At 47.0% G+C, this 18,208-nt stretch overlaps 1 protein-coding gene across 3 annotated transcripts in view; it reads left to right on the top strand.

The window, feature by feature from the left end:
* Positions 1-18,208, top strand: part of TEX11 (testis expressed 11) — a 1,490,225-nt gene that overhangs the window by 1,095,766 nt on the left and 376,251 nt on the right. For all 3 annotated transcript variants that reach the window (XM_063937124.1, XM_063937125.1, XM_063937123.1), the window contains one exon: positions 12,117-12,157. In XM_063937124.1, coding sequence (XP_063793194.1) covers positions 12,117-12,157 — 41 coding nt within the window. The remainder of the gene's footprint in view (positions 1-12,116; positions 12,158-18,208) is intronic.

Genomic DNA, 18,208 nt, shown 5'->3' with positions numbered 1-18,208 from the left:
GCCGTAACTAGACATTATGGTGCCATTTGACAGAAAAAGTGTTTGTGCCCCACCCCGGAGGCACATTTAGAAAAATGGTAGTTGTCTTATGGGGAAAGGGGTGTGGCCTCTTTATGTTACATACAATATAAATTTACCTCAGTGACATAGTAATAACAGTTATTTAGTAACTTAAATAACAGTCACTTGTATATAGATTACATAAATTCTGCTGTGGCAAAGAGCCAAATGGTCAGTTTCTTAACTTCTGTTGGTTTACTGTAATAGTAATAGGCACGGGGTCACTAGCCGTCTTGTAATAAAACATCATGCCTTGCGATCAGTAACTGTGGCAGCGGACTCCCAAGTGGCCCACTGGCTCTCGCGGGTTAATGTATAGTAGATGCTGTGTGCTAGCACTCCTTGGCTGCTGACTGAATCTAAAGTTGTAGCCATTTCAGCTTGTGTCCTCATCAGATAAACAAATCACCAGTTGCAGGTACTCAACAACTTAAATGGTCAAATTTCTAAATGCCTGGGGACAACCATCAGGAAGTTGAAGTACATTTATTTTTGATACTGTAGATCATATATTGATAAAGCAAAGTTACTATTCACTGTTCTTCAATAACTGTAGTTGTTATGTCCATTGTTTTACAGGGATCTGTATAAAATACCGTTGGTCAGGATGTCAGCGGTCACATGACCGACAGCGGCATCCTGACAATGAGGATCCTGACACCGGACAGGGGTAAGTATTTTACCCCTCTCCTGCCCCCAACCCTAACCCTTGCGGATGGTGGCTACGGCTAATCTGTGGGGGGGGTGGCTATGACTAACCCTCATGGGGTGGCGGCTAAGGATAACCACCCCCTAGTGCCTAACCCTAACCCCCTCCCCTAATGCCTAACCCTAACCTTCCCGCCTTGGGCCCTAACGCCGATACTCATCTCCAAAATGCCAGTGGTCAGTGTACCGGCGCTGGTCTCCCGAGTGGTCACGGGATTCCGCTGCTGGGATGCCAAACGCATCCCGTTTTACATGGTATTAGGTTATTTATGAAAGGACTGTAGTTTAGTGTGGTTTAGGAGGGAATCACAGCATGCATTGTGGTCTATCATTAACATGTAGTTGATATGAGGGAGGCAAATTAATAACAAGCATCTATAATTCCTGTGGAAATTACAGAACATATGCAGCAACTATGGAAAGATCTTCTACCGGCTCACTGTAATGGTAATAGGTGTGTGGTACTGTAGTCACTACCAGCATTGTTGTTAAACGTCTTGCCCTGCAACAGTAACTGTAGCGAGGCACAATCCTGGTTCCAATTCAGAGAGTACTGTAGGCTTCATGTTGCTGTAGAAGGAAGGATAATGAGACAGCATGGGGAGAGGAAGAAGGAGGCAGCATAGAAAGAAGAAGAAGGAGGTGGCATGGAGAGAAGAAGAAGGAGGTGGCATGGGGAGAGGGAGAAATAGGCGGCACAGGGAGAAGGAGGCGGCACGGGGGAAAAAAGGAGTGGGCTGGAAGAGAAGGAGAAGCAGGAGGCATGGGAGAGGGAGAAGAAGGAGGCAGCCAAGAGAGTAGAAGGAGGCAGCACAGGAAGAAGAAGAAGGAGATAGCACAGCGAGAAGGAGGTGGCATGAGGAGAAAAAGAAGGAGGTGGCATGGGGAGAGGGAGAAGGAGGTGGCACAGGGAAAAGAAGGAGTTGGCATGGGGAGGAGGAGACATATCTGCTGTTTGCTATTGGCAACCTACATTATCAATTCCAAGCCTTACCTTTCAGACTGACCACGGCTCCTCGGATCTTCACCAAGGTCATGGCGGTCATGACGGCCCTTCTCCGCCATCAGGATATCAGGATCCTGCCGTATCTATACTACTTGTTGATCCTGGCGAACTCCCCAGAGGTTCTTGTACGTCATCTGGAACTGGCCGTCCAATTCCTACAAGCCCACGGGTGGCTCATCAACTGGAAGAAATCCTCGCTGGTCCCTGCTCAGAGCATGGTGCACCTGGGGGCGTTACTGGACACACACAACGAACATTTGTTCTTGTCTCCGGAGAAGGTCCTGAAACAGAATCAGGTGCTTCCTCTCTCGTACACTCGGCAATGCAAGTACTAGGCCTCATTCTATTGGAATCTTTTAATTTACATATTGTTATTAAATAAAGTATACCATTTTAACACAACAATTATTTTGTGGAAAGGGAATGAGTGCTGCTGTAATTAAGCTGATTCCTTTTCTTTTGTTGAGCTGTAGTAACATATAGCACAATATCCCCAAAGCAAATTAACTTTGGGCAAAACTCAGTATCAAAATCACTTGACGAGACCAATACAACTCAAACAAAAGCTCCATGGGGACACAAGGTCGACAAAAAATGTTTAATCTGCAGGTATCTTCTGATCTCTTTATGTGGTAAATCACAGGTAGATTGAATTGTTGGAAAGCCCAGAATTCCAGTCGGGGCCAGTAGTTGAGCAACCCTGTGAATACCTCTAAGCGTCACCAGTAAAAAGATGAGTTTCCAAATAATAGCATGAGAGGAGAGGGGGAGGGGGAGAATAGAGGTTGGGGCCGTAAACAGTCCAAGCAAACAAACATTGGGCCTATTGAGGGGTGAGAAATAGGTGGGAGCGTCGGAAGCCAAGGTGAGTTAGAATGAAGGGCGGGGAGTGAGTTTAACTCAATATTCACCAATTGTTTCCTCTCTGTCCCATGACCCCATTCCATAATTCTAGTTAGGAGAACTGCATAGTGATAAGAAAGGAAAAAGGGCAAATGGAGACCCCCTTTGTGTTTGCACCTGTACAAAATTTCATGCTTAAATCTGGGTTTGCGGCCCGCCCAGATGACGTCCTGTACTTTTCAATGAAGAGAGATGAACCAGGCACGAGGGATACTGATAGGGAGGGTCTGGAGAAGGAAGAGTAGCCTAGGTAAAATATTCATCTTGATAACCCCAATCCGTCCTATCCAAGAAATTCTCTTGGCACCCCAGGCAGAAAGATCCCAATGAAGCTTAGAAAGCATTGGTGGGAAGTTTGAAGAAAACGTTTGAGAAATATCTTTATTCAAAATTACCCCTAGATATTTAAGCTGCGTGGGGTGCCATGAGAAAGGAGATATGAATTGGAGCACACTCAAACTAGTCTGATCTAATGTGAGGTTCAGAGCCACTGATTTTAATAAGTTAACTTTGAAATTAGAGAGAGCTCCAAAACGTCTAAATTCCAAAAGAATGTTTAGAATCGATGTCAGTGGGTTAGAGACCACCGCTAAGAGATCGTCGGCAAACAGGGCAGGCTTATACTCAGTCTCCCACACTCTCATCCCCCCTATATTCACATTCTGTCTAATGGCCCTCGCCAAGGCCTCCATACACAGGACAAATATTAAAGGAGACGAAGGGCAACCCTGACGAGTACCATTCGAGATGTGGAACGGTTCTGAGAGGTCACCATTAACACATACACATGCTGAAGGATGAGCATATAAGGTTCGGATTGTCTGCAGTCCCACCGGTCCCAGATCCAGATGCTGCAGCACCCCAACAAGGAAGTCCCAATCCACCCTGTCAAACGCCTTCTCTGCATCAGTTGATAGTAAGATAGTTGGAGACTGACTAAAAGAAGACAAATCAAATCCAGAACTTTAGTAGTATTGTCCCTGGCCGCACGACCAGGGACAAAGCCCAGCTGGTCTGAAGTAATCAAATTTGGACGAAGTAACTTGATGCTATTAGCTATCATCTTAGCGAACAGCTTTACTTCGATGTTTAACAGGGAGATGGGTCTATAGCTGGAGCACTGGAACGGGTCTTTGCCTACCTTGGGTATAGCAGATATGTGAGCAAGCAAGGACTGAGAAGAGAAGGGAGACTGATCAGAGATCTGGTTGACTGCACGCAGTAACAAGGGTGAGAGTATGTCACCAAACAACTTATATTGTGCAATAGGGAACCCATCCGGACCAGGGCTTCTACCATTAGGGGTGGACTTTACAACCTCCTCCAGCTCCTCCACAGAAAACGGGACCCCTAATGCCTCCACCTCCTCCCCCGAAAGCGTCTGATAATTGACTTCACTCAGATAGTCTTTAATGGAGACCCTTTTAGATGAGACTACCCCCCATCACCGTTGGGTCCCTCAGATTATACAATTGGGAATAAAAAGTGTGAAAAGCTGATGCTATATCTTTAGTGGTATTACAAGAAGTCCCGTCTTGCGCTTTGACTTGAGCAATAAAAGGGCCCGTAAAGCCCTAGCCATCATTTTGCTCGGTTTGTTTCCCCAGAGAAAATGGAGACTACAGCACTTTTGTACGTCCATGTTAATCTTCTCATACATAAAAGAGTTGAGATCTTTACGAGCCTCAAAAAGAGACTGGAGAGTAACTGCAGACAGGGAAGATTTGTGCTCAAGGGCTTGAATTTTGCCTATCAAAGCTTCTCAGGCAGCCAATCGTTGTTTCCTGATATACACACCCAATTGGATGAGTTTGTCTCTTATTACGCACTTATGCGCCTCCCAGACCGTCACCTTGGAAATGTCCTCAATGTCATTGTTATGAACGTATTCATCTATCGCCTCTCTTATCTGTTGCTGACAGTAAGGGTCCTGGAGAAGTAGCTCATTCAATCTCCAGATGTATGTGGTCAAATTAGAGGTCGGTAAGGCTAAAGTCAAAGAGACAGGGGCATGGTGCGCCCAAGTAATATGGCCTATATTGGGCATGGAAACCAAATGTAAGAACCTATGTGACACAAAGATATAATCAAGCCTGGAGTAAACATTGGGGATCATTCTGACCCGTTCGCTCGCTGCTTTTTATCGCAGCCAAGTGAACAGGTCCCTACTGCGCATGCGCCGGCACTCTAGTGCGCCAACGCATGCCAGACGGCCGAAGGCCGTAGTAGGGCTGCGATCGCCTCTGCCTGATTGACAGGAAATGGCGGTCGCTGGGCAGATGTGGGCGAAACGGCGGCATTTGGCCGCCATTTCGTGGGTGCGGTCCGGCCAACGCAGGTGTGGCCGGACCGAACGGGGGTCACACGCAGCCACTGCTGGCCAAGGAGCGATGAGTAGCTCCCGGCAAGCACGCTAAAGCTGCGCTGATCGGGAGCTACTCTTGAAGTGCAAATGCATTGCCGCTGTGTGATGCCTTAGCACTTCTGCAGGGCGTCCAGACTGACATGTCAGGGAAGATGATCGTAGCTGTGCTAAATTTAGCACAGCTACGATCAACTCGGAATGACCCCCATTATGCGGGTGAGAATAAAAAGTATAACCCCACGAAGACGGGTGTTGAACTGATAGCTATGAAGGAGGTTCATACCTTTCTGTTAAGTTTATCCGAGTATCTCGGAGCGGGGTTAGAAGAATCTAATCGGCGGTCTATTAGCCAATTAAAATCCCCTCCTAACAGTAGAACACCTGTAATATGTGGCTGGGCCAAGGAAAGTACCTTATCTAGAAAGGCCGGTTGAGCTCTGTTAGGTGTGTAAACATTAAGAAAGGAGAAGTCACGATCTAACGCCTTACAAGTTAACAACATGGCACTCCCAGGAATCAAATAGTCACAAGTCATATCAGTGACAGTAACCCGTTGTGCAATTAAAATAGCAACTCCCAGCGTTTTGCACTCTGGGTTATTTGAAAAGTAGCCAGTAGGAAAATCTCTATTCCTGAGAGAAGGAGCCACCCCATCCTTAAAGTGGGATTCATCTAGGAAAGCTATATACGCCTTTTCGGCTCTCCGTTCCCTAAGGTCCCTCGACCTTCTCTCAGGAATATTGAGTCCCTTTACATTCACAGACACCACATTCAGCTTAGCCATTATATAGCATATGGAGTATTAACAGAAATGATACACGTAAGGCCATATGAGACCCCATATCAGGAGCTCGAGCACAAAAACAATCCAGAGGGCCGAAGCAGAAAAAAGAAATAGAGGAAAAGGAAAAGAGCAGCACTCAAGAAGAAAAAAAACACATGTCAATAGAAAGGAAAATAGGAGCGAGACACCGCTCCCGGGTAACATGGTGTTACAGAAACCAGTCCTTCCACCGTGTCCAGGACTACAAAATGCGGTGCAATCAGGACAACAGGGAAGGAATGGCTTCAACCACCAATGCATCCAAGCAAAACACCATAAAACATAATATAATTGCATATTCCTGTTAATAATAATATGACGATAGTTAATACCTTAAAAAGACACACAAATCAAATAAGGAACACATAACAACCCTATAAAAGAGAAAATACAGCAATAATATGGAAATAAAGACAGCTCTAGTGTCAAGTGTTAACCGCTAAACTAAAAAACAAACGATAAATGTAGAGAGTCCTCTTAAGCCGTAGATTCAGCGGTGCACTACTTAACACAAGAGACAAGGACTAATCCAGAGGCTAATCACAAGGACATTCACATGAGTAGGCTCATACAGTGACTAGCAGTCCCATGATCCTCTGCTCACAGCCAGCGTCTCCCTGACGGACCCACTCCCCTCTTCCACCTCCTGTCCAGCTTCTTAGTGAGAGTTCAGCCGTAGGTGAACCTGGTCATTATCTGTGTGCAGCAGGGAGCAACAAACGGGGGAGAGCGGAGGAGTGTGGTGGCGTCTGCAGCGCCTGGAGGGTCCGTGATCTAAGGACGGCTAGTGGTGCATGGATAACATCTACGGGAGAGCAAATCCCGGAATAGGAAGCACCGCGATTAACAACGGCGTCCTAAGGGTCTGGTGAGCTCCACTGAGTACATTTAAATCAAACACTTGTACCGCTTCTCTTGCCGGAATTGCCCTGTGCCTGTTTAAAGAGACTTTTTAATGGATGTTGAAAATAAAGGCCCTCATTCCGAGTTGTTCGCTCGGTATTTTTCATCGCATCGCAGTGAAAATCCGCTTAGTACGCATGCGCAATGTTCGCACTGCGACTGCGCCAAGTAACTTTACTATGAAGAAAGTAATTTTACTCACGGCTTTTTCTTCGCTCCGGCGATCGTAATGTGATTGACAGGAAATGGGTGTTACTGGGCGGAAACACGGCGTTTCAGGGGCGTGTGGCTGAAAACGCTACCGTTTCCGGAAAAAACGCAGGAGTGGCCGGGGAAACGGTGGGAGTGCCTGGGCGAACGCTGGGTGTGTTTGTGACGTCAACCAGGAACGATAAGCACTGAAATGATCGCACAGGCAGAGTAAGTCTGGAGCTACTCAGAAACTGCTAAGTAGTTAGTAATCGCAATATTGCGAATACATCGGTCGCAATTTTAAGAAGCTAAGATTCACTCCCAGTAGGCGGCGGCTTAGCGTGTGTAACTCTGCTAAATTCGCCTTGCGACCGATCAACTCGGAATGAGGGCCAAAGTAAGGATCATTTTTACCTATACGGATGTGGTATAGTGTCCTTCCTATATGTGAAGAATTTGGACAGTATATTCTCCTGTGAGATTTAGTAAATTAGAAACAGCGCTGTGACTCTCTTTAATCTAATCCCTTTTTCCCATATTCGATATTTGGGCAGTGTGAGCTGATCTGCCAGAGATAAAAGGGAAACAGCTGCAGTTTATTTGTGAAGCGCTCCATACGGAGGATAACAACTTGTGTTCTGGACTTTGATCCTTTGCGTTTCCTGCGACTCATGTAAAGGCCGCACACGTAACGGAGAGTAAAATGTGAGACGGAGAGTTCAGAATCTCACTTATTTAGGAATAGGAATGTACTGCTACCAGAGTGTATAACCAGCAAAAGCAGGGTTGTAGAAAGCATGCGGCAGGGCCGAGGCACAATGCTGTGTAGTTAGGAAACAGTCAAGCATATTAGAGGAGATCACAGTAGAGCCGCAGTAGGGTTGTCAGTTATATCCAAGGATGCATAGTAAATAGGATGCAGTCGGCGGTGTCAGCCAATCCTCCCCAAAGAGACTTTAGGTGAACATCGGAGCAGCCAGCAGCGTATCCTCATAGGTATGGAGAGAATTCAAAAGCCTGCAGTCATCATGGCCAGCCACCAGAGGGAGCCAACAGATCATAGAATATGTCCCACACAAGAAGCCTGGTGCAGTTGAATGCAGCACGTGGACTGTAGAAAGAATGGGTATCAATATATGGGACCTGGAAGAGGAGACCAAGAATCTAAGAATCCCTGATCCTTTCCAAACCAGGGCTGCAGCTGAATAGCGGGTCAGTAGGACCAGGGTAGAGCAGGAGGGGAAAGAAAGTATCCCAGGTGCAGTGTTATAGTGAATCCATAAAGCTGCCACCCAGCAGCACTACAGAACACAGGAATTGAGAGTGGAAGGCTTTCAGGCACTTCATATATCTGCACACTACAGTGCTCCGTTGCCTCCCCACCACAGCCGATCAATGTGGCTGCCCCCTGGGTCCTCAGGCAGGGAACCCACCAAGTGGGCTGCGGCACACTCCCAGCCGCGCACAGCTGCAGCGGCATCTCTTCACTTCAGTAGAGGGCGGGCCTCAGCAGAGGGACCAGTCGCAGCTAGGAGAAGGGACCTTGTTCCGTTCCTCCATCCCCGCAGGCAGCAGGTAACTGGGGTTTCCGGCGTGAAGCTGGCAAGCAGGCTGCAGGTTGCTGAGGTGGGGAGACCGGGCTCCCGGCGCAGCAGACAGCACTCACTGTAGCCAGCCACTGGTATAGGGCAGGGGGAATTAAATATGTAGAACCAGCGCATGAAATTAATATAATATTAGTTTAAAAATATGATGATGCTTGATGGTTATGAACATTTAAAAAATAATTTATTGTTTAAAATGTAGTATTAAAAAGAATAATCAGAAATTCATAATATCATGATTGATATTGCATATCTGACTCCATAAATAGTCACCATACGGATTTAGGACCTTCTCCGGATTCCTCCTGTAAGTACTTAAAAGAGCTGGTTATGGGGGCTATGGGGGTCATTCCGACCCGTTCGCACGCAGCGGTTTGTCGCTGCAGTGCGAATGGGTCTGGAATGTGCATGTGCGGGGCCGCACTGCGCGCGCGCGCGCCGTTGCCTGGCGACAAGGGTCGCCGGGTTACGTCGCGGACAACGAAGAAAGCGGTCGCAGAGACGACCGCAAGAAGATTTACAGAGAGAAAGCGTTCCTGGACGTCACTGGACCGTTGCCTGCCGTTTTCGGGGAGTGGTGAAGAAAACGCAGACATGTCCAGGAGAACGGAGGGCGGATGTCTGACTTCAAAGCCGGCCCCAGCATCGCTGAGAACGTCGCACAGGGTAAGTATGTCCAGGGCTAGTCTTGTTCTGCTTGAAATTTTTTTAGCTTAGCAGGGCTGCACAAGAGATCGCAGCCCTGCTAAGCTAAAATACACTCCCCCAGAGGCGTGGACTAGTTGATCGCAGCAGCAGCAAAAAGTTGCTGGCTGCGATCCAACTCGGAATGACCACCTTAGCTCAATAGGATGCAGTCCCCAACTATTTCTAAGCAGACGGTGGATGTCCCATATGAAGGTGCTCTAGGGGTATCCTTTAATAGTACAGATGTCGGGAGCTTTCCGCTGGAGGGTTTAAATGTCCATAGATGTCCAGTAGGTGATGAAGGAGTCTGCAATGTAATCCAAAGTCCTTATGGCTCAACGCGTTTCACTGGGTTGTTGTACCCCAGCTTCCTCATTCTCCTGAGGAAGCTGGGGTACAACAACCCAGTGGTTATTAAATGCACACACAGAGTAGTATTCTTATCCCGGGACCAGCCCACATTGTAATATAGTATCACTCATTAGGTACTTATACAAATGAACACTCAAATGTATCTGACAAAGTGTCTCTTTTTAACTGTGTAAATTCACTGGCATTCCTAAGTGATTTTATGTCAAAACTTGGTCTCTGAAATCATGCCCATGGACCTAAAGTTTATTATAGGAATGGATTCACTATGATTGTACTTCACATGATAAATTACACAGCAATAATTATGTGCATTGCGTCCCCAGTATCTCCAGCGCTCACTACCGGCTCCAGTTAGTTCCTCCTTCTTATACTAGATCAGTCATCACACAGCCATAAGTGTAGCATATACCGTCAGCCAACCTATGTTTCACTGCTCACTTCCTCAAGGCTTTCTTTCTCTTTCTCTTTATGTTTAGATAATTATTATTGTCATGGGCAGCACTCCAGTAAAGTATGGAATAGTGAAGGTTAATTTTTGATACAGGGTATGTAATTGGATAAGATCAATATCATTACTTGTGCAGAAGTAATTCCCTTCTCACTTTCCTATTTTTTTAGTTATTCTCACAAATCAGTAGAGCTCTGTCTCCTGTGCTCATCCCAACCTTAACTAAGATGTAAACAGAATTATGACCCCAACTATCTCTAAAATAACTGTTCTATCTCCTCGCTCTGATGCCCCTCCAAGTTACTTGACAGACTTACCTATACCTGCCTCACACACTTTCTTCACTTGTACAACTTTTTGGGCCAATTTCAGTCAGGCTTTGTTCTAAACAATCCACATAGACATCACTGACTAAGGTAGTGAATTGTTTGATTATTGGTAAGTCTAAATGCCATTACTTACCTTTTGTTCTTCTAGATATCTCTAAATTTCACACTGTTGATCAAACACTATAATCCCTAGGACTTCAAGACCTGGTTCTCGTCCTACTTATTAATTTGTTCTTTTGGTGTTCATTTCTCTGGATCCACCTCCTCTTTGCTTCCTCTATAAGCTGGAGTACTGCAAAGCTCAATCCTAGGTCTGCTTCTTTTCTCCATCAATATCACGTTCTTTGGAAAACTTATCAGCTCTTTGGATATCAGTATCATCTGTATGTGGATGATACTGAAATCTATCTCTCCTCTTCAGATTTATCACCATCTGCATTGATCTGCCTTACTAAATGTCCTTTTGCCATTTCATCTTTTCAAAACAGAATTAATAATATGTACACTGATCTATAGTAGCTACCTACCTAATATCTCTATCACTGTTGATAACTCCACAATCAACCCTACCCTACAAGTTCATTGCCTGTATCATACTTGACTCATCCTACTAACCCTAGGCCAAAATTCATGTGTGATTGGACAAAGCAGCCACAAGGAACCTCTGAAATCTGGCTGGACAATACATGCAATATGTAGCACCTATCCTTGTGTATCAGTGCCTTTTCCCTGTTGATTGTAAACTTGTGAGTAGGGAGCTATTACGTATCTCCCAACTGTCCCAATTTTCACAGGACAGTCCTGTTTTTTTGTGGTCTGTCCCGCTGTCCTACCCATCGGCCGCAGTGTCCCACGGTGGGCGGGGGGGATTTGGGCAGCTCCTTTCACTCGCTGCAAGCAGCAGTGGACACAGGGCAGGGGGCATGCCAGCAGCTCACAGAGCACTTGGCATGCCCCCTCAGTTATGAAAATGGGGGTGTGGCTCGCAATCGCAGCATTCCCATGAAGGCACACCCTCTTTTCCACAGGCCACCCCCACACTGCGCAAGAGAGAGTCCCGCATTACCTCAATCAGATGTTGGCAGGTATGCTATTATCTCTAGGTCTGTTTGTTATTACCCAGTTTTGTTTACTTACTATTTCGTTCCCAAAAAAGTGCAACAGGATATGCTAGTGCAATAAGTAACTGTTAATAATAATATACTAGACACTAAGGGGAAAATTTACTAAGATAGGATTTCTATTTAAGATGAGATGTTGCCCATAGCAACCAATCATATTCCAGGTATTATGTTCTAGATGGTGCTACATAAATGAGAAGTAGAATCTGATTGGTTGCTATGGGCAACATCCCATCTTAAATAGAACTCCCATCTTAGTAAATTTACCCCTAAGATAAAGTATTGTAAACTAACCACCATGGTTTATTTTGTACCTGTGTAAAAGCATTATTGTTGAATCTCTCAAATCTAGACAGATTGTGACATGACCACATTAATTGCTTACTAAAAAAAAAAATTACGTTGAGGGGATAAATTAATCATATTAAAAGATCACATTTAACTTAGATACCTTAGACATCAATTAAAATCAAACTTCTATTTTCATAGCAGGGTTCCATATGAAACTTTGTATAGTAATCCATCCAACCATGTGCCAAATAACAGAAGTTTAACTGCTTTTGGTTTATTGCATTTCTTCCTTTTTTCCCCCTAGTGACGCCAATATAGAGATCCTGATTTCTTATTTGAATACAGGTATGGACATCTTTACATTTATTTCTCTCAAACAGTCTGGCAATACATAGGTATTTTTTCCCAAGGAGCAGGTATGCTTTATAATTACTATAGCATGAATTGAAATGGTTTAATTTAAATAAAGAAAATATTTATGATTAAAGACTGTATAAAGGGGGTAATCGCTACAGAGATCGCAGTCTGAATCCCTTTGTGGAGTGCGCACGCGCACCCCAGGAGCCCAGTGAGATGCTAACAGAATCTCTGGGCTGCGATTGCCTCTGCCTGATTGACAGGCAGAGGCGGGGAGGGAAGGGGCAAACTAGCGGTGTTAGAACGCCGTTGGCGGGGTGCAGTCTGGACACGCCTCCGTTGTCCATTGCAGGGGCGGGCCGCGGCAGATGTGTAACGTCACATGCAGCTGATGTGACCCGGGACGCGGCAGGTAGCCCCCTGCCAGGCAGGGAGCTACTCGCTGGGTGCAAAAGCATCGCCACTCTGCGATTCTTTTGCACCTTTGCGGGGGGGGGGTATGGCCTGACACGTGGGGCGGACTAGCCCTGTGCTAGGTGTTCCCCCGCATGCCTGAATAAATGATCGTAGATGTGCTAAATTTAGCACATCTACGATCAGATCTGAATTACCCCCTAAGTACAATGTAGAAAAAACAAGTTTAATTTGTAAACTTCTGCAGTAGTAGGAAGGGGAGAAAATTAAATGATGATGACATAAATTCTTGTTCTCTGTGGGGTCAATTCAATTAGCTACATGTCGGCTCACAGTGTGAGCAGTGTGGTCATATGTCGCACTTACTGTATGGTAGCTCCAACTTTACAGATTTCTGATCACAGCCCCATACTGAAGCATACTAAAATCTGTGTGTTCAGGGAAAGATGGGGCAAGCCGAGGTGACAATGCAGGCATTTTAACACTGTTGAAATAGCAACTGCCCTGCTCGCTCCTTATTGAATCTACCCCTATATGTGATAGAGTTTGAAGACCACCAAGCTCTTGAAGGCTCAACAATAAATTGCCCTGACTCTTTAATGGTCCCTAGTCCTTAAACTCCTCTCTTTATTTTCACTGTTTATCTGCTTAATAGTGCATACTCACCAAAATTGTTCCTTTATACAATGTACCAGCAGCTTTCTCAAACATCGTGTGGGGAATGTAGTAGGGTGTGAGAATCAGAAAGTGAGAAATTACATGGGAAAATCAACCTTGTTTTGCTATGTTCATGATTGCCAGTTAAAAAAAAACCCAGGAGAATTCTCCCCAAATCTCTCACTTTATGATTCTCACACCCTATTACATATTTACATCCCCCCCCCATATCTCCATTTTCCTGCACAGAAGTATTCTCATATCCTTACTGTATATAAGCATTCACTCTTTGGGAGTGATTCAGAGTTGATCGTAGCTGTGCTAAATTTAGCTCAGCTACGATCAGGCACACTGACATGCAGGGGGACACACAGCACAGGGCTAGCCCACCCCGTATGTCAGGCCCTACCCGTCACAGAAGTACAAAAGCATCGCACAGCGGGGCGATGCTTTTGTACTTCAGGAGTAGTTCCCGGCCAGCGCAGTTCCTGCGCACTGGCTGGGAGCTACTTGTTGTTGCCCGGGTCGCAGTGGCTGCGTGTGACATCACGCAGCTGCCGCGGCCCACCCGCGGCACGGTCCGGCCATGCCTGCGTTGGCCGGACGGCGCCCCGTAAATGGCAGCTTAACGCCGCTGTCCTGCCCCCTCCCGCCCAGCAACTGCCTCTGCCTGTCAATCAGGCAGAGGTGATCGCTAGCTAAAGACAGCCGTCGGCTGTCTAGCATGTGCCAGTGCACTGCGGTGCCGGCACATGTGCAGTTCAGTCCTGATCGCTGCTGTGCTAACACGCACAGCACCGATCAGGTCTGAATTAGCCCCCTTAACAGCATTGAATTGCACATTAGGTTCTCATTTAGAGTTAGAAATTCCAACTTGGGGAGGACATTTGAACTAGGACCAGACGTTGTGATGCAAATGGTAAAATTACAATAAAACCACATAACTTGCTCATATATTTTCAAAAACCGCTCAAAAATTATTATTATTTTTTTTATATGTGTTTATGTGGGGCATATTTGTGCTTCGATTGGCCGAGTAAAATGTAATGTAATGTGTAATGTATCACTCAATCAATCAAGGTTCTTACACTGATCAGGAAACTCCTTAGAACATGGAGCACTAGCTAGCCCAACATGGAGACAGCCTGTCCGGGCCAAGGCAGTCCCATAAGGACTAGCAATCAGCCTTCCCCTGCATTGGCCTCACTCTCCGATGATAATGGACAGAGCTCCAAATCATGGGGGTCCATCAGGGATTTACTTTACCAATTTGGACACAATTTAACACTGTAATGAACTGTCTGGAGAGTTTAATTTTTATAGCTGGAGAAGATACTATAAGCCATTTAAATATGGCTGCTGATGTTCATTATCACCAGTGCGTATTTTGAGCCATTGGTCGAGTATTTCCTCCTAAAAGGTACATATATGTCCAGGGCCGGATTAGCAATTACACTGACCGGGGAGATCCCCGGGGGGGCGATTGGTGTGTGGGCCGCCTGTCATCTGTTGGCCCGCCCCCCTTGGCTGTCTGTCATGCACAAAAGCTGTGATTGGGTGACGTGCAAGGGGGGCGGGGCCACAGATGACAGGCGGCCCCGCACACCAATCAGAGCTACTAGTAGTATTAAACACAAACAAAAACCAAGTTGCGCTCAACAATCAGAATAGAAACATTTATTATAAAATTTATAAAATAACAGCAATTCTCCCGGGAGTGCAATTAATATAAATGAATTATCATAAAATATATACGGTACAGAATCACTGTATCCTAATGAATTATAATCAGGGGTTAAAGTGAGCCGGAACGGGCCGGAACTGCGTTCCGTCAGTTCCACCAGGAGACGGAACGCAGTGCCGCCTCCCCCGGCTCACCTTACCCGATGTCCCAGGCGGCGCTGCAGGGAGATGCCGGGCGCCCGCTGAGATCGCGTTACCAGTACTGAGCTCCGGCTTCCGGCTCTGTCAGTGCGCGCTATGGGAGAGACGTCATGACGTCTCTCTCATAGTGCAGAGGAGCGGGCGGCGAGAGAGGACTGCGGCGGGAGCGGGGCTAGGTAAGTATAGTTCTTTCCCTCCCTCCTTCCCTCCCTCCCTCCTTCCTATATGTGTACCACAGGCGTTTCTACTGGGGGCCTTTACTACTGGGGCAAACTACAGAGGGGCAAACTACTGGGGGCAAACTACTGGGGGGCTTTACTGCTGGGGCAAACTACAAGGGGCAAACTACTGGGGGGCTCTAGTACTGGGGGCAAACTACTGGGGCAAACTACAGAGGGGCAAACTACTGGGGGGCTCTAGTACTGGGGGCAAACTACTGGGGGCCTTTACTACTGGGGCAAACTACAGAGGGGCAAACTACTGGGGGGCTCTAGTACTGGGGGCAAACTACTGGGGGCCTTTACTACTGGGGCAAACTACAGAGGGGCAAACTACTGGGGGGCTCTAGTACTGGGGGCAAACTACTGGGGGGCTTTACTGCTGGGGCAAACTACTGGGGGCATTACTACAAGGGGGCAAGCTACAAAGGGGCAAACTACTGGCAGCATTACTACTGGGGGCTAAACTACAAGGGGCATAATTACAGGAGCTAAACTAATGGGGGTATAACTACAAGGGGGCAAACTACTGGGGACATTACTAACTTTGGCAAACTACATGGGGGCTAAACTACAGGGGCTAAACAACTGGGGGCACAACTGCAGGGGGCATTACCACTGGGGGCTAAACTACATGGGGCAAACTACACGAGGGCAAAACTACTGGGGGCATTACCACTCAGAGGCTAAACTAGAGGGGGGGGGTTGTAAATTGCTGGGGTCATAACTGCAGGGGCATTACCAGTATGGGCATGACTACTGGGGCTAAACTACAGGGGCTAAACGACTAGGGGCAATACTGCACAGGGGCATTACCATTAAGGGCATTACTGATGGGGTGCACAGCTAATGAGGGCATTGTAAAGGGGGCACTTCATAAGGGGCACTACTGTTGGGGGCATTGCATAAGGGGCACTACTACTGTGGGCATTGTATAAGGGATGCTACTGCTGGGGGCATTACTGTATGGGCCGACAAAGAAGCTGCGTTCCCGGTCCGCCCTCCGTCGCTCCGCCCCTACCATCGCCGCCGCACTGGAAGCCCAGGTTCCAGACTCCCAGCTGCAGCGGATCTGGGACCAGGCCGGCTTTATTATCCCTGCCGCTGCATCGAGCTTCTGTGACCGCGGCACTACTAGTTCAAATCTGTCGCTGATTGGCTGCCGGTCCGCAGCAGTTTTGAAATATTAGCGCCGTGGTCACAGGAGCTCGATGCGGCGGCAGGGATAATAAAGCCAGCCTGTTTCCAGATCCACTGCAGCCGCCCTCAGCCTCTTCTGCCGCCCCGCCCTCGGACCTCTGCGCACCCACAGCCTCCTCCTCCGCACTATCTCCGAGGCCCACAGCCTCCTCCACGTCACGCCTACCACAGCCTACTCATCCACAGCACCGCAGACCACCGCCGCTGCTAAACAGGTAATCTTACCCTGCTGCCTTTCTCTCTCCCTAGTCCCTACTGTATTCCCCTGCTGTCACTTTCCATGTCCCTGCTGTCACTTTCCATGTCCCTGCTGTCACTCTCCCTGTCACTCTATAATGTGAATTTCGGCTCATTCTCTGTGCTATAATGTGAATTTTGGCTCATTCTGTGTGCTATAATGTGAATTTCGGCTCATACCGTGTGCTATAATGTGAATTTCGGCTCATACTGTGTGGTGTAATGTGAATTTCGGCTCATACCGTGTGGTGTAATGTGAATTTGGCTCATACTGTGTGGTGTAATGTGAATTTGGCTCATACTGTGTGGTGTAATATGAATGTGGCTCATACTGTGTGGTATAAATGTGAATTTCGGCTCATACTGTGAGCTATAATGTGAAAGGGGTCCTACTATTGTGGTGCATAATGTGTATAAGGGGTATATGGTGTGGTAAACTACACTGAAGGGCACGCCCCCTTTTGCGTGGCCACGCCCCCTTGTCAGGAGTGTGCGCGCCTTCGGCGTGCACATAATTGCACCCTTCACTTTTCCATACCCCCACTTCAAAATTTCCACTTGGGTACTACTACTGTGGGCATTATTACTATTGTGTGACCACGCCCCTTTCTTTTTCAGACCACACCCCCTTTTTGCTGCGCGCGCAATACCTTTATTTCATGGGCGCCGTGGGGAGGGGGGTGAGTTCCACCACCTCTCTAGGACCACTTTAAGCACTGATTATAATACTGCAAGTATTATTTAGTAATTTGTAACAATTTGGCCACAAACGATATGATGTATTGAGCAGTAGTGATAGTAATTACTCTCTTTTAAACACCATATAGGTCTGTGTGCCAGTAACAACTCACTTGCTATGTAGAAGTCCCCAAACAGTCCTTATTCCATGCAAACATATATTGGTTTCCAAATTTTTATGGATAGAAGTTATCCTTGTGGAAGGTAATAAGCACTCAAATACATGTAGGGATGGACAGATGAATTATGTCCACCAAAACCAAACCGCTGTAATGGTGTTTGGCAGGGAGAGCCCGGAGTGATGTTTCTACAGCCAGCCGTTTTACCCCCGCACGGGGGAGGGGAGAGCGGTGTCTGAGATAGCCGTCGGGTTTGGGATGGAATAAAGCCGTGCATAGGCTATATGACCCGGATAGCTGGATGTTGACTCTGTGACACGGTGTGCATGCGCTCTCACCCAAAAACAGCTATGCTTACCTCCCACGGGCAGCTCCGACTGAGCCTCCCTCCAATTCACCTGATGTAGACAAGGGACTGTTGGAGCCACAGATGTGTTCCGCTGGCTGTATGTGAAAGGCAGCCACACTCTGAATGGTGATGTCAGAGTTGCGTCTCCTAGCTTGGCTCCAATACGGACTCGCTTTGACGGACCACCAGCTAGGTCAGGAAGGCACCGGAGCCCCAGCACCTG

The sequence above is a fragment of the Pseudophryne corroboree genome, chromosome 8, assembly GCF_028390025.1.
Source record: "Pseudophryne corroboree isolate aPseCor3 chromosome 8, aPseCor3.hap2, whole genome shotgun sequence".
Taxonomy (NCBI): domain Eukaryota; kingdom Metazoa; phylum Chordata; class Amphibia; order Anura; family Myobatrachidae; genus Pseudophryne; species Pseudophryne corroboree.
This window is presented reverse-complemented; position numbering and strand designations above follow the sequence as displayed.